This window comes from Malaya genurostris, chromosome 2 (genome assembly GCF_030247185.1).
Source record: "Malaya genurostris strain Urasoe2022 chromosome 2, Malgen_1.1, whole genome shotgun sequence".
NCBI classification, from domain to species: domain Eukaryota; kingdom Metazoa; phylum Arthropoda; class Insecta; order Diptera; family Culicidae; genus Malaya; species Malaya genurostris.
Window position 1 is genome coordinate 281,740,895 of NC_080571.1, and position 27,285 is coordinate 281,768,179.

At 38.2% G+C, this 27,285-nt stretch overlaps 1 protein-coding gene across 1 annotated transcript in view; it reads left to right on the forward strand.

The window, feature by feature from the left end:
* LOC131430309 (follicle-stimulating hormone receptor) overlaps positions 1–27,285 on the forward strand; it is a 406,919-nt gene that overhangs the window by 130,254 nt on the left and 249,380 nt on the right. The window contains exon 3 of the mRNA XM_058595180.1: positions 20,580–21,427. Coding sequence (XP_058451163.1) covers positions 21,051–21,427 — 377 coding nt within the window. The 5' untranslated portion in view covers positions 20,580–21,050. The remainder of the gene's footprint in view (positions 1–20,579; positions 21,428–27,285) is intronic.

Sequence of the window (27,285 nt, forward strand, 5' to 3'; positions counted from 1 at the left end):
CATGGAATTTCATCCGAGCTTGCATGACACAAGATCAGAGCATACCAATTGAAGCTTCAAATCATTTTATGGCACTTTTTGTCTTGCTGTCTAGCAACAACCTATCTCTGGCATGCTACGCGTAGGAATGAAACGTTAGCTATGATTTCGCTTCTTTTTATAGATTCGCGTGCTTCCAACAGCTTCGCTTTAGCATCGATTGACCAATCAGAGCGATGGTTTCCCTTTGATATATCGCTTACTCCTTCAAAACCGTCGTCTATGGCAGGGAAATCCGATATGCCGGAGATTTTTAGCAGACAAAATAGGACACTGCTCGCTACTAATCAAAATTTCAATCATTTATAATTGAAAATACGTGGCTTGATACATTCAAATCGAATCGCAGAAATATTTCCAATCAAATAATGAATTAATATTAATAATTGATACAAAATATACTGAGCTGTGAGTGTTTAAAACCTGACCACATTTCTACGTGTATTTTTCCTTGAGTTTCTAACTTGCACCCCTACATAGAAAATAAAGATGTGTTCCACATCAAAAATTGAAATTTTCAGTAGCTTTTGAGACAATGTGAGCCTTTATTTGAATCCAGATTGATGAAAATCGGTTCAAGTATCGCAGAGAAATCGAAGTGAGTTCTACTTTTGGAGTTGTTCTTCACTAGTTTCGGTGGTTCCGGAACAGGAAATAATTAAGTTAGTATGCCCATAAACTAACAAGTTCTTCAAACTAGAAGAATTTTTCAGTAAGTTTTATAAGATTTGTACCTGGTTTTGCCCTCGTTTGTGAAACAATATTCATGAAATTGAAAATTTTCCACTTATCGCACTCTAGTTCCTCTAGTTCCAGGATGACATGTTCTAGAAATTTTCCAACAGCTTCATAACCTTTCGTTTGAATATTAGTTTGTGAAAATCGGTTAAGCCATTTTCTGAGAAAATTTCGCGCACAAGGTTTTTCTTAATTTTCACATATTACCCTATAACTCCGGAACCGGAGGTCGGATCCAAGTGAAATTCATTACCATTATATGGGACCATAAGACTTTTCGTTTGAATCTCGAGAAAATCGATTCAGCTATTATGAAAAATGTGAGTGCATATTTTTTCCACTTTTTCATACGTACCATTCTAACAGATCGGCTGAAAACTTCGTATCGTTTCTATGAGAGGGCGCCACTAGAATTAAATCCATACCATTTTCAGTTAGTACCAACCTTCAAAAGATACGTGTATAAATTTGACAGCTGTCTGATTATTAGTTTGTGAGATATTGCATTTTGAGTGAAGCTACTTTTGTTATTGTGAAAAAAATGGAAAAAAAGGAATTTCATGTGTTGATGAAACACTACTTTTTGATGAAAAAAGTGCCGCCGATACCAAAAAATGGCTTGATGAGTGTTATCCAGACTCTGCACCGGGCGAAGCAACAATTCGTCAGTGGTTTGCAAAATTTCGTACTGGTCATATGAGCACCGAAGACGATGAACGCAGTGGACGTCCAAAAGAGGCTGTTACCGATGAAAACGTGAAAAAAATCCACAAAATGATTTTCAATGACCGTAAAGTGAAGTTGATCGAGATAGCTGACACCCTAAAGATATCAAAGGAACGTGTTGGACATATTATTCACGAATATTTGGATATGAGAAAGCTTTGTGCAAAATGGGTGCCGCGTGAGCTCACAATCGATCAAAAACAACAACGAAAAACCATGCTGAAATTGAATGAATTGGGCTTCGAGTTGCTCCCTCATCCATTGTATTCTCCAGATTTGGCCCCCAGTGACTTTTTCCTGTTCGCAGACCTCAAGAGAATGCTCGCTGGTAAAAAATTTAGAAGCAATGAAGAGGTAATCGCTGAAACTGAGGCCTATTATGAGGCAAAGGACAAATCGTACTACAAAAATGGTATCGAAAAGTTGGAAGATCGCTATAATCGCTGTATCGCCTCTGATGGCAATTATGTTGAATAATAAAAACGAATTCTGCCAAAAAAATGTGTGTTTCTATTAAACGATACGAACTTTTCAGCCAAACTGTTCTATCTCTGGAACCGGAAGTCGGATCGGGATGAAATTCAATAGCAGGTTATGATACGTTTTAAAGTTTAAAGGAATTCTACGTTTAAAGGAATTCTACGATTTCTTTTGCATTTTCACTCTACATGAAAGTAACTTCACCCTGTTGTTTCAGAACCGACAGTCGCATCCAAAAAAAATCAATAGTCAAAGTCTTTGAAACCATAACATTTTCATTCGAGTCTAAATTGGTTAAAATTGACTCAACCGTCTCCGATAAAATGAAAAGAGTTCCGTTTTCGAGATTATGACCACTATTTCCGAGACTTTCGGAACCGAAAACTGGGAACCGACAGATCTGAAATTGGTTCTTTTGGCCAGCAACCAACACATACAACAAATCGTAATATTTTCGAACCAAATTAGGACGAAGTTTTCCTTTATTTTGCACCGTTGCTCTAGATGACGGGTTATAATTTCATACACACACAATCCTGTAGTTCCAGAACCGGAAGTTGGATCCGAACAAAATCTACACTTAATTATGGGAACATAATATCTTCCATTTGAAACTTAATTTGTGAAAGTCGAATCCAGTGGTTTATGAGAAATTGGAATTATTTCCGGTTCAAAGTACAGGATCAATTTTTTCTGTACTTCCGGAACCAGGAACGACCATCCGCTATACCCTAAATTAATGTATTTTGTCATCAGTAAACCAAAACCTGACCAAATGAAAAATTATACGACTAGCTAAAAATCAGGTCAGACCTTACTATGTCCTAAAATCAAATAAAGCTCAGCTTTTTCGTAGAAATCATGCGTAGTATGTACGTAAACACTGTAAACCATTTATATGTGGTCTATATTTGCTTGACGTAACAAATAAATAATATTAAAATAAATATTGATTTTTTGCGCGGACGCTCTCTTTAAAAATACCAAAACATTTTACACACTTCAACGATCTACACCAATAATATCAGTACCGTCGGCCAAATCAATAGAGAGAGAGTCCTGTAAAACTTAATGATGGTGATCTAAACTCTAGAACTTTTGAACGTGTTGTCGACTGAACATGAATTTCGTATTCACAATTTACGAGCAGGACAAAGAGAAGCATTTGTACGTCATTCCTTTCATCGGGGTCGAATAAAAGAAAATAGCTTTTATCTATTCTGATAGCCTTTAAATCTTTTATTGCAAACATTTTAGAATTGTTTTTGTTCGAAATATTTGAGTTTATCTTGTATAATTCGGTATTAGCTTTGATTTGCTTAAGATATTTTCGAATGTATGGAACTGGAGTTATGCTGTTAAAACTCTATTGAATGACATCATGAAAAGTTATGGAACGGGCTGTCAGACTTAAGCAAAACGTTATTTACGTTTTTCTTGTCTTTACGTTTCGTCTTCGACTCATTAGTGCATTAGCAGTTTATGTTAAACTTCTGACGGTTCATCAAAAACCGCTAAGCAAACGTAAAGATTATACCATTTGCAAAACACTGTTTGCACCGAAGTGCCTTGTTTGTAATGAAGTGCTGAATTACTCAAACTTTCTGGCTGCCAGACATAAAATAAATTTAAAATTAGGGCTATCAAACACTTTCGGTACATTAAGGGCCATTAAGATGCAAAAAGATTACACATTTATGACTTCAAACTTTAGGTAGACTATTTTAAAACTCGTTAAATACGTTATAATGAAATCTAAATAGTCCCTAGAAAGCTTCAAATATGTTCTCTCTTAATGATCATAATGATGACCTAAATTCCACGAATTCCGAGCCGCCTATAATTATTGATAAATAACAGATTTCAGCATTTTCACATAGAGCACGTAGTTCAACGTAATTATGCTAACTGGTTCAAAAGGAAGTTTCAATTTCCCGCGCTTTCCTAAACATCTGCTAAAATTAGAAAAGCCAGAAGCAGTCGATAACTTATCCGATGGCGTCATCCAACGGCAGAATCCCAGCCGTAGAACCGTAATCGACACGATCGGAAATTTGTGTCACGCAGAAGAGCAGCATTCTTACTACTGCAATAAATTAATTGAAGCATCAGAAGATCGCTCCCGCCCCACCGCTTCAAACGTTCCGAACGCGTGACCAAGCCCGGCAACGGGAACGACTTTCCTACGATTTAATCGATGTTAGAATAAACAAACATTCGACTACTTTTTGCGAACTTCCTCTCGAGCAAAGAGCCAATGACCGCTGCGCCGGTTAAAATAAATAAATCCTAACCGTCTTTTATCAGCCACCTTTTAAGTGGAGGAACACGTGGGCAAAACGGAAGGCAAGCTGGCTGGAAGGTAAACGAACCAACAGTCTAAACATATCGCGCCGGCATAAATAACAGAAATTAATTGGTGTGGCGAAAAATTTCGCATCGGTTATTAGCATACTTCTGTTAAAATTCGCAACCGTCTACGCATGATGCGTCTACTCTAGTTCTTCGATCCCACCCTCCTGGCAGTTCGCGAGGGGCCAGCGTCATCAGTCCGGCTGAACGTGCGGCCCGAGTTGTGTTGCTCCACTCCACGCCAGTCACCAGTCATGTTTCACGGGATGAAAGTGAAAACCGAATACGATCGCTCTGCGGCGGACTTCGGCGCTACTTAATGGACTAGTTGTTTACAAACTAAATTTATCTCGAACCAGAGGACCGATCAGGGTTTCGAACGGAAGAAGCTGTCCGGTGTACCGGGCTTCGGTGCTGTCATGTATGCGTTTTTGTTGTTGTTGAGAGCAGATTTCTAAACTGATTTTTTCGTTTGAATTCGATATGCTTAGCAGAGCGCGCAGAGTTTTTAAGCTAGCGCAGCTAATTGCGATTTTTGGGATTACACCCTCAGATGTTATATTTTGCCGTGTGATGTCACACGACGTGACGAAAGCCTAATACTCGTTCCACAAGTGTTGATCCAAGAATTTCTTTGGTCAATTGTAAATAAGAAATAAATCACTGTTTTCTCGCAAGATCTATGTTCTGTTGCTACTTCTCGTTTTGTGAAACGGTGATAAACAACATTGTAATCGTGCACAGTTTATATTTCCTTGTTTCTTCTAGTTCATTCTATCTCATCCGCTGTCATTCAATGAGGTGAGCACTACGGAAATGTTTACAAACACAAATCGTTAGCGTGTTCCGATGAATTTTGAACTTACATCTCATTCTGTTATTTTTGTGATTTGAAAGCATTTGAAATAGTTGTGAATATTTTACTCACGTACTGCGTTGTGAATATTTTACTCACGTCTGCGAAAAAAGATCTCCGATAATAACTTTTTTGAACCCTCTTTGTACGTAATTTGTCTATTGGATATCTTATTTTCGACGGTAAATACGTTGTGATATTTTCGGATGCAATCTTGAAATCCTTTCCTTCACTTTTGTCTTCATGATCACATGTGAAGCTTGGAATGAATGATTTTTTGTGACGTAGGACTAAGTGTTTTTTTCAATTCGAGTATTAAATATGAAGATTTTCGAGCCAACTCGAACAAATGTTGGTAGCACCCTATCCGATATGAATTAAACTTTCTGTAAATCTAGACTTTGTGTCAAAAAGTCACTTTGTATACTTTTTTTTCCAAAATTTATTCTGAGTGTCTTTTGAAAAGGGCTAAAAATTTTGAACATTTTTTTTCAAAGAGCTTTTGTCAATATAATCAATCCTTCAAACAAGTTTTATTTTAGTAATTTTCACAAAATCAGTCCAATTTTTCAATGAAAAAAAATGGAAAAAATTCTTATCGTGTTCTACACTGAAAAAAATTGATTTAAAATATTTAAAAGCGATTCGCAAAGAAACCCATTTTTTATTTTGATATAATTTTGTCCCAAGATTGGTGATTACATTCCCTACAAACCGTTCATACATTGCAAGATAGGCACATTCAAGGAATAAAAGTTTTTTTATACAGTGTCTTTCTAGTAAAAACTAATCTAAACTAAAAGGCACAATCATCCAAGATTTCACCGACTACCCTGTTGCTAGTTGCCCGATGTTTGCATTTTTGCCTTTCTCGTATAGAAAGGCTATACAATCACCTTGAAACCCGACTTTTGAACGTTTCGATTTCCGGAATTTCTTGTACCATATCATTAACTTCACAGTTAATTTAGCTGAAGTACACATCGATACAGACACAAAAATTATTTTTATATGTTAATAGATGTAATATACACTCTTAGAAAAACTGAAATTTACGCTTGACGTAAATTCAAGTATGCCGTAATTTCTTCGGTGATGACGCAATATTACATCTACCAACATGTAAACATATATTTTGCGTCTGTATCGATGTGAGTTTCAGCTAAACCAACTGTGAAGTTAATGATATGACTTATCTTTAAATGCTTTGTATTGTGAATGTAAGTAAATCGCGACGCTCCTTTTATGTGCATCTATAAAGATGTAACATTTTTTTAGTGTGTAATTTCATCATTGAGGAAATTACGGTACGCGTGAATTTACGTCAAGGGTTTATTTTTTTTTTCTTAGAGTGCATTATTCATTTTGACCTATATATTGCAGCAGAAATTTTCCGTAATATTACAATTTAAAAAAGTTTAGAAAAAATTGTGGTAATTTGAAGGGGAAAACTTATTTTTTACCCCCAAATTTAGGCTAGGTGCACAAAACCTTTATGCATATGTTAACGTTTCGTTCAAGTTTGAACTGCCTTATGCAAAACTTGGCAGTTCAGTTTGAACTGCTAAGGGCACATTAAGTAGTGTTCTAGTTCTAGATGCATAATTTATGTCAGTTACAAAATTTAAATCTGGATTTTATAACAAGAAAAACTGGTAGCCCCAGCAGTGTTTTACTCGTGTTTTAAATACACAAAAAATAGAACGGCATCGTAGACCAGTTTTAAATTTGACAGAAGAACTGGTCGAATAGATAAAACTAGAACGGCTTGTTGGGGATACGTTTATTCCAGTTTCTGTTCTATTATAGGTCTTCCATATAGAACTCCTAGCTGCGGAATTTGCTCTAAGCAGGCGTAAAGTTATTACTATTTGCCAAACAGTTTCGCTATTACACACGAAATGTAATGTCTAAACTGACGTCTCAGTCGAAACAGATTGTGGTAATTTAAAGATGGTAAAAAATAATAAACTCAAAGACGAAAAGAAAACATATACATTTAGGAAAGAGTTTTCAAAATTCCTGTCTCATAATAGTACTACATTGATATGCTACACACCTAGAACAAGTCGTGTAAATTTACATCTTCTGAGACCGACATATTCGAGCATAAAATAAACTCTTTTTTACAGTTAATCAAACACATGCATTTCGGTACATTTTTACTCGCTGAAACATGTAAGTTAATCATTTTTTTTAATTTAAAAGATATTTTATTCAGGCCTATTTGCGTACAAGCTTTACGTGGCCGATTTAGCTGAGTTTTCAGATAATTTTTTTTGTATTGGATCTCGTTGTCACCCTTTTTCTAGGGGAAGAGGAGCTTCCATTTTCCTCATGCGAGGATTGAGGGGCAGTTTGTGCGCGGTTCGTCTCGTCATTCATTGCCGCATCGGTGGTATTGTTGTTGATTTCGTTGCTGGTTGCTGTAGATGCGCCTTGTTGTACATTGTTTGCAGTTGCTGGTTGGTTGGATGGTAAGTTGTTAACTGCAGCTGGTGTACTTTGTTCTATAGGGGATACGTTGGATGGTTTCGTTGAAGGTGATGCTTCACTGTTGTTGGTGACTGTCATAGGTGTACTGGGGTTGCTTAGGGTTGGTGTGAAGGAAGTACCGTTGTCCTTTGGTGTGGTTGTCTCCTTGTCCAGTTTATCACATGGCTTACCGTAGTGAACAGCTTTTTGGCAATATTGACATGTGGCCATCTGATTGTCATAGGTAACAAATGATTTGCACGGGATTCTTGTATCCTGACCGAATGTCATATAAGAAGGTATAGGCCTCCTCAAGCGCATGCGTAACAAACGTACGCCATTTAGAATACCGGGGAATAAATTCTTCCACTTTTCTTTTTCGATAGAGAGAATCTCTCCGTATTGGGACATAGTTTTGCGGATATAAGGATCGATGACGCTGGAGGGAAAATCATGCACACGCACTTCTATAGTACTATCTTCCATATATACTGGAATGTTGTACTTAATGTTTTCGTGCTCCACATAGTGAACATTGTTATTGTCTTTTGCGAATTGAATTGCATCCAACTCTTTATAAAACTGGATGTAAACAATATTTGTCTTAGTCGCTGTCCATAAAAGACGTCACGCTTTTTTGACGGTTTTTGACTCCCCATCTCCCCTTTGTCACAAATTGTCACAGAAGCAAAGACCCCCCAACCCCCCCTATGTCACATGTCACGAATTCAAAATAAATAAAATTCATCTCAATACATTCTCAATATGTATGACAAACCATACAAATATGAGGGAATAATCGAATTATTACATGCTGTCATTAGATTAAAAAATATCCCTAAACTACAAAATCATCGGAATTATTTTATTTATATAAATTACCAAATGTATTTGGTTGGAATTGATGAAACATTTAAATTATCTGTTTTATTCCTCCTAGGGGTACACAGATATATTATTGTTTTAGGTAAAGAATAATATTTCCTTAGTGTAGCATACAGGGCTGAGAAAATAAAGACCAAAACCTCATCAAAACGAGATCACTGCCGGAGAATCTTTTCATGATCAGTTGATCAGTGAATTTTAAATCACATCGATCAATATCGGTATTGATCTTCCGTCTCACAATGGGTAGTGATTTTGAGCTAAAATGATTCTTGATTTATGTAAGTTCAATCATTGGATGATTCGATAAGCTTTGATGTTGGTGAAGGAAAATCACATATGATCAAGATAAGACATGACATTTTTTTTTATTCAACAATATAATTTTTAAGGCACACTGCTTAAGCTCTAAGATGCCAAGGGCTTTTTCTAATTCTAAATAACGACTAACTTAAAACTTAGGTAAGACATGACATGATCTACGTCTGAAATCGTTGATCTCCCGCCGTTTTTCAAATGGAGTACAATTGAATAAACTGCATCAGAATCAGATAAGAGAAATTCTTATGATATACTATTAGCAATGCTAGAAAATCAGATTACTGAAAAAATTGTCAGTGCATAACCGTTTAAAGGCATCTTTTTCTTTTTTACTCATATTAGGCAAAATTTATTAATTTCGCTAATTTACTCGCTCCTCCGTGCACTTTTGCTGATCACAACAGAAATGATTTCCTGCATCAATCATTTCCGAATTTACAAGAAGAGGCTTTTACATCAACAAATACACGTTTTCCTATAGAATGTAAACGTTTATTGTGGAGATTTTTTCAGGAAACAGGGCAAAGCAGTAATATAATTGAAATCATTGAAAATATTGGATGTCACATTCCAAAAACCTCCCCGCTTCCCCCAAATCTCCAAATATCAAGGGGAACGTGCCATTTGAGCCAATTTGTTCTGATTCCTGATTCCCCCTGTCACAAAAGGTCATGTTTTATGAAACACCCCCTCCCCCTTGCGGCGTGACGTCTTTTATGGACAGCCCCTTATTGCATTGAAGTAAATGCACTCGTTTAATGTCAAGATGCATTTGCGGTTTTGTTTTTTCGACTGACTTGGATGAGATGTGAATGCGAACTGGAAATTCAATCATTGTCATATATAGATTTACGTCACCTGTAAATTTTATATTTTTTGCTGTGTAGGGGAGAGTGTTCGGTTACCGGCACCCTTTTTATTTAAACTTATAACTTCTGACTAAGTGCACATTATGCGGACAGCTATACATCAATGGATAGCTGAAGTCTCTAGCTAACAACTGAATAAGAAACTAAGTTGATTCAATCGATTGAAATAATTTTATTATCATTTTATTAAAGTGATAAATTTTGGCCATTTCGAAAAAGGTGTTCGGTTACCGGCATCCCAAGAAATTTCGCTAAAAATAGAAAAATATAAGTAAAGACTGAAATTATTCAAAGATAAAACGGAATTAATTCTTTTCGGAAGCGTTTTGGACAAAAGTCTTCATTGCCTGATGGTGACTTCGCCTTGGCTCTCGTGGCCTGGCATCTATGCAAATCACTGACAATTTTTCACGATTTGTCGAATAAAATGGGGTGTCGGTAACCGAAATCGGTAGACATTTTAAAAATGACAAAAAAACTTTGGTTGCGAAAATTTTTATAGCATCTGGTTTTAAATCGCGAAATAGATCAATCGATCTATTTCGCGATTTAAAACCAGATGCTATAAAAATTTTCGCAACCAAAGTTTTTTTTGTCATTTTTAAAATGTCTACCGATTTCGGTCACCTCATAAATATTCAATCCACTCATCTTTTCGTTTGATGCTTTTCAATTTATCATACTATAAAAAAAGTCACAAAAAAACATTTGCGTTGATTTTCACGCAATTAAAATATGTTTTGAGCGCAGCAAAAATACAAACATCTGTTTGCTTCGGCACAAAAAGAACATGCTGCTATTACCCACACATGAAATTTGTCGGAATGACGTTACCTGCTTTCTGTCAAAAGTTACGGTAGGGTACCGGCAACCGAACATCTTCCCCTACATTTGAAGTGAGCTCCATTTTATCACAATTTATTACTATTGGCGATACTTCCGGAACAGAAAGCTGGATATCGGTATAGTGACATTGGGTTCATTCAACCATACACTAATATGACCTGCAATTTTTTTTACGATGCTCTACGACAATTTGAATTTTGGAAAAAAAATCTAAAACTCAGCTAATCATTTATGAGACTATCTATAGTTTGGTTGGTTACAGACTATCATGGTCTGCAAACTAGAGAGATTTACTAACTTATGAAAAAAATATTCTTGAAATCGGCATTTTTACACTAAGCACCCTACCTCCGGAATTAGAGGTTTGATCCGAATAAAAATTGGGATATTTTTCTGGCATTTTAAGACCTTTTAGTTGAATTTAAGATGGTAAAAATCGGTTCAGCCATTTCCGAGAAAAGCGAGTGAAATTATTTTACCATTTTGAGTGCGTATCACTCTGTAATTCCGGAACCGAAAGTTGGATCTAACTGAAACTCAGGAGCTTTGTATGGGACCATAAGACCTTTTTTTTGAATTTTGTGAAATTCGATCAGCCATCTCCGAGAAAATTAAGTGACAATATTTGTCACACACTCAGACACACACACACACACCGACATTTGCTCAATTCGTCGAGTTGTGTTGAATGGTATATGATATTAGGTTCAAAGGTCAATTTTCATAGTGTGTGTATAGCCTTTTTGTATGAGAAAGGCAGAATCTGTATTAAATTTTCTGAACTGGACTCAAAATTACACAAATCGACAGCCATTATCAGTAGGCTGGTAAACAAACACTTATAAAACCACACTCTTGAAATTAAAGGTAAAGGTGAAAATCGATCTCCTTCAACCTTCAACACATAGAACTTTTTGATTCAATCCCTTAATGTCCCATCCAAAATATGAGAATACTTAACCGAATTGCTAATTACTTTCAATTCGAACATTCTTTTCAAATGATATTTACTCTCGCTTTTAAGAAATTAATAGTATGAAAAGTTAGTGCAAAAAAACGTTACACACACAGATATTTTACGTACTCGACGAACTGAGTCGAAAGGAAAATGAAACTCGGCCCTCCGGGCCTCGGTTTAAAAGTCGGTTTTAACAGTGCACAGTGGTCTGAAACGGGAAATAAGCGTGACAAAAATATTTTCACTATTAAATATTAGTTTTTTGTTGTTGATGTCTTCACTAAAGTTGTTTGTAATCAAATAGCGCTCCTTTTGATGAAAAATGTTACTAGGGTGGTCCTCATTTAGATTGAAATCTGAAATCTAACTATCTTAGTAGAACTCAAAAATGATTTTGTTGTACAATAAAGTTGTAGGAAATTTTATTTTGAGCAACTTTGCTGAAACAAGCACCTCTCTAGTTTTTATTTTATCGAATTACATCAATTTTCCCGAATAAAAGTAGGGTGGCTCCTGAAAATTATTTTTTTTGTGAAACGTTCTAAGGAAAAGTTGTCTTCAGAAGAGTTGTTGTACTAATCATTGCGCACAATTTTGCTCAACCAAGCTTTTTCATATGAGTTACCAGTAAAAAGTTATGATTGTTTTTTCATCAAAAACTATTCAAGTTTCAAATATCAATATTCATTAGATGCCAGATCGATAAAAATGTATCCTATGCGGTTCTTGAAAGGTCATAATATAAGTAAAAATTCAAGATAAAATTGGAAGGGTGTTATTTTTTTAACTTATTTAAATTAGTTTTAAAAATACATTCAAAAAACTCAAAAACATAGCATAACTCTTAAACGCCTTAACGTATCAGCATACTTCCTTCTGCAAAATGATAGTATCAAATTACAAGTGTTCCATTCATTGTCCTTTCCAGAAATGAGACACACAAAAACTACAGCCGAAAATAGATTGCAGAACAATTTTAATTAATTTATTACCAAAATAACTACTTCAATTGAGTTTGAGCAACTGAGGATTAGAGATACTGTGTAATATGGTTATTTCGAACTAGTTGGCCATGATAAATCTATGACCAGAAATTTTCATGATCTCGACAACCATTCCAACAACCTGGTGCAAGTTAGTAAAATGCAAATATTTTTATTCACTTCGTGCCGAGACGCCTATGACACTGGCCCTTCTTTTTAATCCACTTGTGCACCGAATAGCCTGTAAAAACCAGAAAACGACGCACAATGAGTTTTGGTTCGAATAAATGCATTCTACTCATTTTACAAATTAATGATTTTTTTTAGGTTTAAGGAAGTGCTTTGATTTACAACAAATATATTTTCGGCTGTAGTTTTTGTGTGTCTCATTTCTCGAAAGGACAATGTATGGAACACTTGTAGAACTAATTTGATACTATCATTTTGCCGAAGGTAGTATGCTGATACGTTAAGGCGTTCAAGAGTTATGCAATTTTCTTAAGTTTTTTTAAAGGTATTTTTAAAACTAATTTAAATAAGGTAAAAAAATAACACCCTTCCAATTTTATCTTAAATTTTTACTTGTATTATGACCTTTCAGGAACAGCATAGGATACATTTTTATCGATCTGGCATCTAATGAATATTGATATTTGAAGCTTGAATAGTTTTTGATGAAAAAACAATCATAACTTTTTACTGGTAGGTCATATGAAAAAGCTTGATTGAGCAAAATTATGCGCAATGATTAGTACAACAACTCTTCTGAAGACAACTTTTCTTTAGCACGTTCCACAAAAAAGTTAGAACAAAAAAATTGATTTCTCAGGAGCCACCCTACTTTTATTCGGGAAAATTGATGTAACTCGATAAAATGAAAACTAGAGAGGTGCTTGTTTCAGCAATGTTGCTCAAAATAAAATTTCCTACAACTTCATTGTACAACAAAATCATTTTTGAGTTCTATTAAGAAAGTTAGATTTCAGATTTCAATCTAAATGAGGACCACCCTAGTAACATTTTTCATCAAAAAGAGCGCCATTTGATTACAAACAACTTTAGTGATGACACCAACTACAAAAAACTAATATTTAATAGTGAAAATATTTTTGTCACGTTAATTTCACGTTTCGGATCATAGTGCGGTGATTGCATAACCTTTCTATATGAGAAAGGCAAAAATCATTAGTCAGTCACGATTTTGTATTTATCAGTGGGCCCCTCCCGAATTGGAAAGCGAAATCAATCAGGCTTTTCATTACAGAACCAAGCATCCGGCGCACTTCCGAGAAGGCAAGCTTCAATACATTTCACAGAATAAACTCAAATTACAATTTCACCGACCAGACGAAGTGTAAACAAACGGAAACGCATCTACTTCGGGGTTGCTCGACGAGTTCCAAATTGGGCCAAAGTAACCAAAGTTAAACAACGAATTCGATTTCGGTGTGCCTTGTAACTTTTGCCAAAGTCAATTTTAACACTCTCAGTTGGAATCTTGTTTAATTATTCATTTTCAGGGAATTACTAAAGGCTTGACTTACAGAATTTATACAAACGGAACTGTTCGAGATTCTTTTTAAAGAAGGTTGTCCAATCATAGTTTCAGTAGCACGGAAATTTGTCCAATTGATTGTCTCTTTTGATTCCAGTTTTTATCTTCTCGATCAGTAAAAGTCAACCGAAGTAGTTATTTCAATTTGTTAGCGTTGCATGGCAAGGTGTCAACCCAGGCATCACAAGGAGTCAATACGTTGTTTCTATCGCCTAATTTTGTCTGCTTACCATACCAGACTGGCTACCACTTCGAATACCGCTGCAAGAGTTGCCCTTTTACGAGTTTCACGTTGTTTTTTTTTATAGACTTGTAGTTTGCAAATAAACGGTTGGTTGTTAGCATATCTTGGAGTCCCCCCGTACCTCTTCCCGTCCCTCTGCATCTCCGGCTTGGGCCGGTAAATTTCAACCACCTTTTTTCTTTACCCGCTTCGGAATGTGTGGTGTGCCGATAAACGCACCACTAACGAGTGCGGTCACAAGTCCAAGGAGTCCGATAGTAAGCCGTTTGCTACGCCAGGGTTGCCTGGGTGCAGTCTCTGCTCCTTTCTACTCATTGCTGATTGATGACGACGGGCTGATGATTAGCGGTGTCAGGTGATTTTTTTTCTGTCGTCTAGTTTGCATTACCGGACCTGATGGTTGTCGGTCATAGGAAGAAAATAAAAAAAAAGAAGAAAAAAAACAAGCAAACGGGAAAACAATATCCGATTTGATGAGGAGCCACTGACTGGCAAACGGCGACAGTCAAACAGTGACAGTGATTTCGAGAATACCTGTGGCCTTTTTGAGAGACGCCTGACAGTGATGGATCGATCCATCGGTGGTCGGATTAGCTTATTTTGTCAGTGTTGACCGGGTCCACTGGGACGGGAATGTGGTTGAAACGATGCTCAGCGGAATTGTTTCTTTGGGGACATGAGATGCAAATCTGATGAAATATTGATTGAAAAACTCGTCCGTCATGTCACGTGCTCTATGAATACCAGATGTTATGAGTATAGTGAGAAGCAATTGATGATTATTTTGTTAAAATATTCTACTGAGGGAATTTCGAACAAAAAATTCCGAGTTCAGACTAAAATAACAACAAAAGGGATACAATTGTAGTTCCCCAACAATTGGCTTTGAACTTTATAAATCATTCAATAAATTGTACATGTTCTAGAATCTGCTCGAATCACACGAGCAATAAATTCATCGACTCCCGATAATAAAATGATATATAAAATAAATCTAACAGCGCAAGTTTCATTGCCGCGACCCTTTTTTAATTTTAAACCGTGGCCCTATCAACAAACTGGTGGCCCTACCCTACCCAGATCGCAGTGATCACTCCGGCAGTAGTCATGCGTCACCCGAGCACCGACGACTGCGCGGTGAACCAGTTTCAGCTCAAGGTGAACGGCCAGCCACGCACACCTGATTCATGTTTTCCAATCGATCATTATTTTACTGACCTTTCTTTTGTTTACATTTTTGGTCAATCGGTTAATTTTAGTTCACATCCTCCTTTAGTCCCTTTGCGGTTCGAGCCCATTTTTGGCAACCATCGGCGCGGCGACATCAGGTTCTCTTCGTCTCGGGGAAACCGAGAGATTCGTCGCTCGCTAACTCGCTATTTCGGGGCCCAGTTTCGATCGATCGATGTTCTCGTGCGCCAGCTCTAGCCAGACAGCCATGAGTAACATGACTCGGGACATGAACTGAATGACTAAATTACGTAATGGTGGTACACTTCGGCACACGGTAAGACCCGGCTTTACATTGAACCGATTCCGGGGTTGCTGCTGTTGGTGCTATTATTTGTAATATTTCAGACGCTGCTCTTGTTGTAGCACTGCTCAAGACCCATTCGACTGTAGACGCCAGCATTGGGAGCTCAATTTTTCAAATTTGTACTGGCACACGAGGGTTGATCAAATAAGGTTGGTTCGGGATCAGAACAATAATTGTTTTTTTCAGAATTTAAGCATTTTTAAGGAAACACAAAAAAATCGTTGAAGTAAGAGTATTTTTTTCAAAAAACTCGAACTCACAAAAATGTTCTCTTTAATCTGTTTATGATGATTTTTGAAGGAAATAAAATCTGAGCTTCAGTTCGCTTTCACATGTCATCCAAGTCAGTCGATAAAACAAAACCGCTTACGTTCGGGACGGAAAAAACTAAGTACAGTATTGTGTAGTGAACAATAGAACGACCTCGAAATGAGTGAACCAAACGAACAAAAGCTACCACCGCTACGAAAAAATACAATTATCGTTGACTTCAAGCAGTGCAAAATTCGACCTTCGATACGAGAACTTGAAGGTTTGCTTAAGGAGAAAATGCATCTTGACATTAAACGTGTGCATTTACTTCAATGCAATAAGACAAATAATGTTGTATACATCTAGTTTTATAAAGAGTTGGATGCAATTCAATTCGCAAAAAACAATAAAAATGTGCACTATGTGGAGCACGAGAACATTAGGTACAACATTCCAGTATATATGGATGATAGTGCTATAGAAGTACGTGTGCATGATCTTCCCTCAAGCGTCATCGATCCTTATATTCGCAAAACTATGCCCCAATACGGAGAGATTCTCTCTATCGCAAAAGAAAAGTGGAAGAACTTTTTCCCCGGTATTCTAAATGGCTTACGTTTGTTACGCATGCGCTTAAAGAGGCCTATACCTTCTTATGTGACTTTCGGACAGGATACAAGAATTCCGTGCAAATCACTTGTTACCTATGACAATCAGATGGCCACATATCAATATTGCCAAAAATCTGTTCACTATGGAAAGCCATGTGATAAACTGAACAAGGAGACAACTATTCCAAAGGACAACGGTGCTTCCTTTACACCAATCCTAAGCAACCCCAGTACACCTGTGACAGCCACCAACAACAATGAAGCATCACCTTCAACGAGCAAAGAACAAAGTACACCAGCTGTTGTTAACAACTTGCCCTCCAACCAACCAGCAGCTGCAAACAATGTACAACAAGGCGCATCTACAGCAACTAGCAACGAACTCAAGACTGCGAACAATACTACCGATGCGGCAATGGATGATGAGACGAGCCACGAACAAAGTGCCCCTCGATCCTCGCAGGAGGAAAATGTGAGCTCCTCTCCCCCTAGAAAAAGGGTGACAACGAGATTCAATACAAAAAAAAAATTATTGAAATAATCGGCTCAATCGGCCACGTAAAGCTTGTACGCAAATAGGCCTGAATAAAAATATCTCTTAGATAAAAAAAAACTGAGCTTGTGGGGGATGATAATTGTTTGGTTATCATAAAAAAAATTTGACTTCAGATCGCTTGAAAAATCGCTGGTTGCAATTTACAGAGAAAGATGTTTTCATGTGTTTTATTAGAACTTGCAGTCCAGTACTCAGAGAAGTATAAACTTATTCGAACGATGATCCATCCCGTGTACAGAGCAAACCATGTTCCAAGGACACCGTTCCATTGACCAGCCCCGCCTTAATGCTATGTTTGCATTAAATAGAGTGGGGCTGGTAATACTTTTTGAGAAACGGTTTGCGCTGTCATGAAAATACAACTTTTGAACGCACATGAAATACCTCAATGGAAAATGTTCATTGGAGAAAAAAAGTTAGTGATCACCATTTCCTATTCTATGCTTACGTAAAAAAAACTCCGCTCCCTACTCTTTTTGGTCGTTTTAACCATCAGGTGTACAACTTTGCTTCCGCTGTTTTTTAACAAAATGTAAGCTTTATTGCGAAAAAGTGCTTACAGATGTATTTTTCAAAGTATTGTCCGTCGCTAGCGACAACTTTTTCCCATCTTTCCGGCAATTTTCGGATCCCGGCTCGAAAAAAGGAGTCCTCTTTTGACGCTATCCATGAAGCAATCAATTTTTCCAACTCTTCGAAGTATTGAAAATGTTGATCTGCCAGGCCGTGTGCCATCGAACGAAATAGGTGGAAGTCAGAAGGGGCGACATCTGAGGAATACGGCGGGTGGGGCAAGACTTCCCATTTCAGCGTTTCTAGGTACTTTTTGACCACTTTTGTGACGTGAGGCCGAGCATTGTCGTGTTGTAGGATGACTTTGTCATGTCGCTCTTGATACTGTGGTCGCTTTTCTTTTAGCGCGCGACTAAGGCGCATCAGTTGTGTTCGGTAGCGATCTCCTGTGATGGTTTCACCCGGTTTTAAGAGGGTTATAACCTTGGCGCCGTGAATATTCGGTTTTGCCTTCCACGAAGTTGCATGCCCAGGCTGTCCCCATGATTTTCTGCGTTTAGGATTATCGCATCGAACCCACTTTTCATCACCGGTTACGATTCGATGTAAAAACCCCTTACGATTTTGTCTTTGAAGCAGTTGCTCACATACAAATAGACGGCGCTCGATGTCCCTCGGTTCAACTCGTACGGCATCCAGTTTCCTTCTTTCTGAATCATGCCCAGGGCCTTGAGATGCTTGCTGACTCACTCCCAACGATACGGCAAACTTTTATTTGGGTTTGGAACGAATCTTCATCAAGCAATGTTTTTAATTGTTCATCTTTGAAGGTTTTTTCTCTTCCACCACCATGTTTGTCTTCGACATCGAAATCACCATTTTTAAAACGTTGAAACCACTCCCGACACGTTCTTTTACTCAGAGCAGCACCACCGTAAGTAAAACTTCCCGCAAATGGCGAGAATTGGGCACATTAACAGACATTTTCGAGCGTGAATAATACGAAAACGAGAACAACTATCACTGAAACGGCGATGACAATTCGTTAGGCACTGTACACACTCACTTCAAAGGCATCATCATCTATGTATTTTGACCAGCCTCAGCCGGTACAGCCACCTATCGGAAAACGGCGGAAGCAAAGTTGTTGGCTTGGCATGGCATTACATTCCTGTGGTGGAATTTGGCCTTTCTGTTTCAACAGACTTCGCAGCCGATTCTTAGTGTACAGAATCATTGCACGGCTAGTACTATGGATCCTACTGACACTAAGAATCCTTCCAGGTCGGGGCTCGAACAGACGACAGCTGGCTTGTAAGACCAGCGTCCTTTGCATTGAACCGCCAACCCGGGACAAAGGGAAGCAAAGTTGTACACCTGATAAATAACGTACGTTTGTTACGCATGAGCCTTACCTTCTTATGTAACTTTCGGTCAGGATTCAAGAATTTCGTGCAAATCACTTGTTACCTATGACAATCAGATGACCACATGTCAATATTGCCAAAAAGCTGTTCACTACGGAAAGCCATGTGATAAACTGAACAAGGAGACAACTACACCAAAGGAAAACCGTGCTTCCTTCATACCAACCCCAAGCAACCCCAGTACACCTGTGACAGCCACCAACAACAATGAAGCATCACCTTCAACGAGCAAAGCAAATGTTTGCTGATTCACAATCGGAAATCTTGATTCACATTTTCCTGCGCAAAATGGGCTTATTTCCACCTCTGATTCAAAGCCTCTCGGCCCGGGAAAAGTACCAAGCCCTATGTACGGGGTCGGGAATCGAACCCAGGTTGTTTCTGCATTTCCATTTGTCAGTCCTTTTCCATTCCGTTATCCCGTTGCGTGCTGATAAAAGGTAATTGAACAACGTGATACCCCCAAATTAAGCTCACATTGATTTCTCAGAGATGAATTAGTAATTGAATATTATGCAATATCGGTTTTTGGATTTTGACATAACAGGATGATCTAATCTAATATTTCGATCTTGTTGGTTGATGATAGTTTCACTTGGACGTGCAAAACCAGAGCAACGTCATTGAAGTAATATGAAAATATTGAAATGAAATCTTGAACATCCCCATCATCAAACACGAATGTCGTGTACTGAAACGTCAATGATTAATCGCATCGTGTTCCCATCTATGTTTTACCTACGAGGATAAATTTGGCTTAGCCGGATTCAATCATTACCAATCATTTCTGATGGCGTCTGGTATGACTTACACTCGGTGTATAATTATTCCACAGAACCGTGATGCATGGCTTTTACAATTTTAAGAAATGGGTTAGCGCGCTTACATTGAGCTGACATATGGTGATATCATCTCATTGAATTGACGTGAGATAATATTTGAAGATTCTAACTTCGATTTGTTCGTTGTTGGCTGATCAAATCATAGAAATGTGGATTCGATATATTCACAGAATCTAATAATTGTGTGATGCAAAAAAACGAACTAGCGTGATCGTATCAATAAATTTCCGATCAATTCTGGGTTACAAGCGCTACGAATAAAAGCCATTTGATCTTGTATCTATGCCAAATTTTGGCGACCAACCCGAATCATCTGCTGCGAACCCAAGTTACCCAACCCATCCGGCGATTTAAAACCTAATTGGAAATTAACTCTAATTATATCTGCCGTCATGCGGTACCAAAACCAACCATAAATAAACCGATTCCGCTTGACCAGTTCAACATATTTATATGTATATCATTCTGATTGCTTTCGTATCTCATTTGTTTCTGTTTTCTTGCATAATTACAGACCATTTAGTGGAGAGCTACTGACTGCCGTTTTTGCGGCCAACTTGTTGAAATCAGACCCCGGAGTGGGTAAGTGAGTGAGTGAGTGAGTGAGCAAGTGACACCGCACGTAACCGCACCGCGCGCGCGCGTCCATCTGATCTGGTGCCGCCCGTTTTTCCGCGTCTTTCGAAGTTCGGAGTTCGGTTGGGATGTGGTGCGGTTGGTGCTAATTCGTTAAGCGCACGTCCAACGCATAACTAATCCGGACCGGGCAGAGCAAGCAACTAGTGTCTGACGGGGGAAAAGGAGAAAAAATATGAAAACAAAATTTCGACGTTTTTTACTACTGCTTTCCATTGGTAGTGGCAATAATGGTGCTAGTGGCGATTACTGGTGGTATAATAATCGTTTTCGTTTAGCATATATTTACAACAAGTGATTTGGTCAACGTCAGCCCGAAACGGACAATTTGTGCAGTCGGTAGTGCGCGATGGCTGTGCGATTCACCAATCACCCGACGATGAAGGGTCACGTGGTGCTGGTGCTGCTGATATTGTTACTGTTCCAAAGCTTCGGCCGGGGGGTATACGGGTTGAGTCCCACACTGCAGACCACCAGCCAGACGAAGATGATGCTGAAGGAAAGCCTACTGATCCCGTCCATGGACTCGGAGAAGGAAGCCAAAGCGATGTACGAGAAAGCACTGCAGCAGTACGGCATCGTGGGCCGAACGTTGAAGGAGATCTGCAAGCCCTGGCAAACGAAGGGCTGCCAGTGTGTCGGTTCGTCCGAAGAGGTAGCCCTGACCTGCCGGGGCATCGGCCTGGATATGGTTCCGGTGGATTTGCCAGCTGAAGTCGTTAAACTGTAAGTAAAAGAAAACAATGGATGTTTTAATTTCCCCAGGTCTTGTATCACGTTGCGAAGTTTACGAGCATAGTAAATGTGTCGCATAGAACAAATGTATTAAATTTAAATTATTCAAAAAACTTTATTATGAAATTCCTCATCTTTTTTGGACTTCTCAAAAATAAGTTTCATCGTATGAAACTGACTTTTCAAAAATATCAGTCATCAATGAGCAGAGCTGGGCTGAGAAATTCCGTCCGATGCTGCATTTCATGATTGACCAATTGAGTGAAAATGCTTTTTTTTTTTTGTTTCGATTATAGAGGCTTTAACATTAATGTCATTCGCCTCTTCGGGCCAGAAAAACTTTCTGACCCTATGTGCGGGGTTGGGAATCGAACCCAGGCGGGCGGCGTGAAAGGCATCGACTTACCCATCACGCTATACCCGTCCCCAAGAAAAAATGCTCAAGGAACCTACGAAGTGATGCTTGAGAGAATCAAACCGTTTTTACTGTACATACTCACTAACTCAAAACTTTTAATTACATGGCCAATAGTGGAGATATGTGGAGAAACTGTACACTGTGCAAAAAGCATTTTTTATTGGTTTCGTTTTTTTATATGTTGCAGCTAATAATATAAGAAGACAATCGAAATCTAATGACAAGATGGAGGAAAAATTAATTGGCCTTCAAAACTAGGTGGATTTTTTTCAATAAATTTCGATCCAGTTTTAGGGTAGTACTTGTGGAACTCCGGAGCTCGCAATGAATGGTGAAGTGACGTTGTCTCCTATTTTCACAGTCATATTTCGACCTGTTAAATATGATTCAAGCCATTTGAGGAAACAACCGCTGAACCCAAGCCTTTCGAGTTTAGCAACTGCAATCTGGTGATTAATTTTGTGAAAAGCAGCCGAGAAATCAGTGTAAATTGCATCGACTTGATGATGCGCTTGCATAGATCGAATGATGTATGATGTGTACGACACAAGATTCGTGGACGTAGACCGTTTAGGCATGAAACCATGTTGTGTATCAGATATATAGCTAGAGCAGTGATGAGTGATGAAGTTCAGTATTATTATTTCAAATAGTTTCGATACAGCACATAGGGCAGCAATTCCTCGATAATTTGAAATAATAGTTTATTCAACGACTATTAGAATATTTCACCGAAGTGTAATATCCTTTCTAATGGCTAGAACAATAACGAGTGACGACTGACTACTGGTCGCCGCAGAATGTAAACATTTAGGGGTTTTTGGTTTGCACAAAAAAAATTATATTTATAATCATAATCTCATTTTATAGCCAATGTTTCTCAGAAACGGTAATATTTGGCTAAATTGGAATCAGTTTGTAAGCAAAGACAATAACTTTTGATGATTCTTTCTCTACTTAGAACACAAAATAATAAAACAAAAATGCAATAGTTTATTTAACAGTGTATACTTCCTTCATGTAGCCTCAATAACACATAAAACATTGCCGAAGACACTAAATCTATCGGACCAACCGTTCGTGATATGGTTTTAAAACTTTCTTAGGATTTTTTGCCTAAGCGCTATCTCAAAACTATGACTGGAGTCAAAGTTGTGAACCGAAGGTGCAAAATATTATTTATGATTATTGAAAATTCTTACCCGACACAAAAAGTACAAAAAAGTCGATATTTGAATTGCTCTATACAAAAACGTGCTTAATCCACCTAGCAGTTAGATAATACCTTTATTTGTATCAATCCACATGTGTTTTTTGCATTAATATACTTCGATGTTTTATTTCTCATGAAATTATTTTAATGACCTTCGTTTTAAGCGGCAGTTTGATATTTTAATCACTCATTACCCTGTAATGTCGGAACTGCAAATCGGATCGAATTTGAATCTAAACATGTGACAATCGATTGAACATTCCATGAGATGTCGAAGTAAGTTTTATTTTAGAGTTTTTCGTCATTATTTACGGTACTTCCAGAGCCGGTATTCACGAACCAGCATAACCGATAAAGATTTCAAACGGTTGAGTCTAGCTTTGACACTTTTTGGTATTGTAATCCTCTATGTCGATTTGAATTTTAAAAACTCATCACCCTGTAATTTCAGAACCGGAAGTCGGAATTGGATAAAATTAACCAATTTTGTATGGGACCTTAAGTGTTTCAATTTGAGTTTTTTTTTATGAAATTCGATTTGGCCTTTTGCGAGAAAACAATTGAGCTTTGAGAAACGATTCGATACCGGAACCGGAATTCAAAAATCGTTGTAGCCAAAGTCAGTTAAATTCACCTAAGGAGCTGTATAGTTTACATTTGATTCAAAATTTTCGTTGAGAATTTGTAGTGTGAGATAAATTGTTTGGGTACCTTCCGGATCGAAAACTGAATACCGCTAAAACTAAAAAAAGTTTATTTGGTTGTCGACTATCCAAATCTGAAAACCCGATAAACCTGATTAATTTATGTGAAATGGATATTGTTATACTAATAATCCTGTAACTCTTAGGCCGAAAGTCGGATCTCACTAGAAAGTAAGATGTTTTATAAGATCTTAAGACCTTTCATTTGAATCTTTGATGCTTTTTAGATTTCATTTGAATCTTAGACCGGTTCTACCATCTACGGGAAAAATGAGTTACATTGTTTTAATTTCGTTTCACATATCATCCTGTAGTACTGGAACCAGAAGTCGGATTCAAATAAAATTCAGGAACCTTGTTTAGGATTATACTACTTTTCATATGAATCTGAGTTAGTAGAAAACGGTTGAACCATCTCCGAGAAAGGTGAGTGAAACTATTTGTCACATACACATTTGTTGATCTCGACGAACTGATTCGAATTGTATATGGGTTTTATGTTCTTCCAGCATTTAGTGCTGAAAGTAGTTTAAATCAATATAATTATGGAATTGTTTCAACTCGAAAATGCTGCAATCTTTGGCATCATCTGGTTCACATATGCCACATTTGAACGATCTTGTTGCCAAAAAACGAACCGTGCTTAAATCGATCCGAGGCAAAATGTATGCATATATGTATGTAAAATAATATAATATAAAACAGGAATCAAGAATCAGAACAAATTGGCTCAAATGGCACGTTCCCCTTGATATTTGGAGATTTGTGCCTTGCCATCAATTTGTTTTTAGCATCATTTTCCCGATATATAAGAGGGAAGGATTGAAAGGAAATGGTAAGGGTTGGATTAGGAGGATGGGAAAAATTGACGACACAAAAACACATAAAAGCAGAAGTAAATTCTGCACCCCTAAGGGATGCTGAACAATCTGCTGAGGATCACATTTAGTGGAAGCAGAAGGAAATTCTGAACCTCTACGAGGTCCTGAACAGTCTGCTGTTAATAAAACCTCCAACCCCCGAGAGGATTTAGAGATCTTACAAAAGCGACACCATTCTGCACTCCCGGAAGAATGCAGAACGACTCGCAGTATGTACGAGCAGAAGTAAATTCGGTACTCCCCAAAAGATGCCAAACAATCTGCTAAACCCTATTTAAGGTGAATACAGAAGGGATTCATTCACTCCAGGAAGAACGATGAACTCTTCTGACTATAGCTCCTTACCACATTGGGTGAGAAACGAGAGAATATCCTTCAATTTTAGCTCCGCATACACAGACTCAACCATGTATGGAGAACCAAAAACCCGGATACGTAGCTGCGTCAATGCGGGACAGTTACATATCAGATGATATGAAGTACCATAATCGCATTCACACAAATCACACGAATAATACTCAGCACGTTGAATAGTAGCCATGTGATAATTGAGTTTGCAATGTCCAGTCAGAGCTCTGACCAGAATACTTCAATGATACTTGGAGAAATGCAGTAGACACTTTGACATTTTCAGATTTAGATCTGGTAGAAATGCTTTTGTCTGAGCGCAAGTTTGCAAGCTGCGCCAGTAGCTGGCATGTTTGGATGCAGCCCAAGAACGTATCTTGTCCTTTATCCAACTAGTTGAAAGTGGTAAAGCTGGTTCAGGACCAACGAAATCATTCGTTGCACCAGTTCTAGCCAACTCATCAGCCCATTCATTTCCAGTAATACCAGAATGGCCGGGTACCCATAAGAAGTAAACAGCATTTGAAATGCTGAGGTCTTCAATTTGAGTTCGACATGCGATCACTAGATTCGACCGTGAGTCATTCGAACTGAGTGCTTTTAAGGCTGCCTGACTGTCGGAACAAAAATAAATACGTTTACCACAGATCCTCTGCTGAAGTGCCGATTGTACTCCACACAGAATTGCGTAGATTTCTGCTTGGAACACAGTACAGTATCTACCAAGTGAATGAGACTGCTCCAGCCTCATTTCACGACAGTAGACACCAGCACCAGCACGACCATTCAACAGAGAACCGTCCGTAAAACAAACTATGTGTTCATCAAGTTGTCGTTCCGGACAACCAGACAACCATTCCTAACGAAGAGGATAGCTCACATTGAATGTTTTAAAAGGAAAACTGCATGTGAGAGTTAGGTCACTAGGAGCGAGTAAATACTCATCCCACGTAACCATTTGAGACCACAAGCGAGTGTGGCTGGTAGCATAATCTAATGGGTTGCTGTTCCAAAGCCCTGTAACCCTAAGACGGTATGCACAAGATAATGCTTCTTGTTTTAGGAACACATGTAGTGGTTTAATACACAGTAGCGCCTCTAGAGCAGCATTAGGAGTTGTCGTGAATGCTCCTGTCATCGCCATTAGGACCATCCTTTGGAGATGATTTAGCTTTGACTGAACTGTCGCGACTTCTCCTTTCTGCCACCATACAAGACATCCATATGCTAAAATTGGTCTAACAATAGTTGTGTAGATCCAATGAATATATCTGGGTTTGAGTCCCCATGATTTTCCAAAAGCTCGTCTGCATTGGCCGAAAGCCATGCAAGCTCTTTCAATCCTGAAGTCAATGTGAGCAGACCAATTCAGTTTTGAGTCAAGAATAACCCCGACGTATTTAACTTGATCGACCACAGTGACCTCTGAACCGAAGAACTGCAACGGACGATCTCCTGTGATTATCCTACGATGAGTGAAAAGCGCAATTGATGTTTTGCCCGGATTTACAGATAATCCAACCTGACAACACCATTGTTCAACAGATCGCAGGGCTTGCTGCATTAAATCAAAGAGAGTGTTAATGCTTATACCGGTCTTTAAAATATGATAATCGTCGGCAAAACCATAAGTCGGAAATCCAAGATTATTAAGTTTCCTTAACAAACCATCAGCGACTAGGTTCCATAAAAGTGGGGATAGTACACCACCTTGAGGACACCCACAGACACTCAGCTTTCTAATCTCTGGCTCGCCGAAGCGATGATCAAAGAAATTGATTGCTAAGCATTGCGTGTATCCAGTAAGGGAAAACCCAAGATATTCCGTTCACGACTGCAATGTTTAACCTCCTGCAGCCATTCAGCCATCGGCACGGAAATACACCTTGACTTAGGAGTTCCTATTTTTGTAGCCTTTTACGACATGGAACAGGAAACCAGTGGATCAATTCTTGGTAAAAAATAATTCCGCTGGATGCCACACGGCTTACCTGTTTGGTGGACTTATGTCACCGGTACAGGTGGACCGTAGCGTTATTCTTAGCCAGTTGGGAAACCGCTACCGACACTACACGGCTATCTAGGCTGCTCAGAGAGGGAAGTTAACATTGATGGACAACTTCCATGGATGGCCGAGCAGCCGTAGAAAACGGTTAGTAGAAAACGGTTGAGCCATCTCAATTGATTCGAATTGTATATGGGTTTTATGTTCTTCCAGCATTTAGTGCTGAAAGTAGTTTAAATCAATATAATTATGGAATTGTTTCAACTCGAAAATGCTGCAA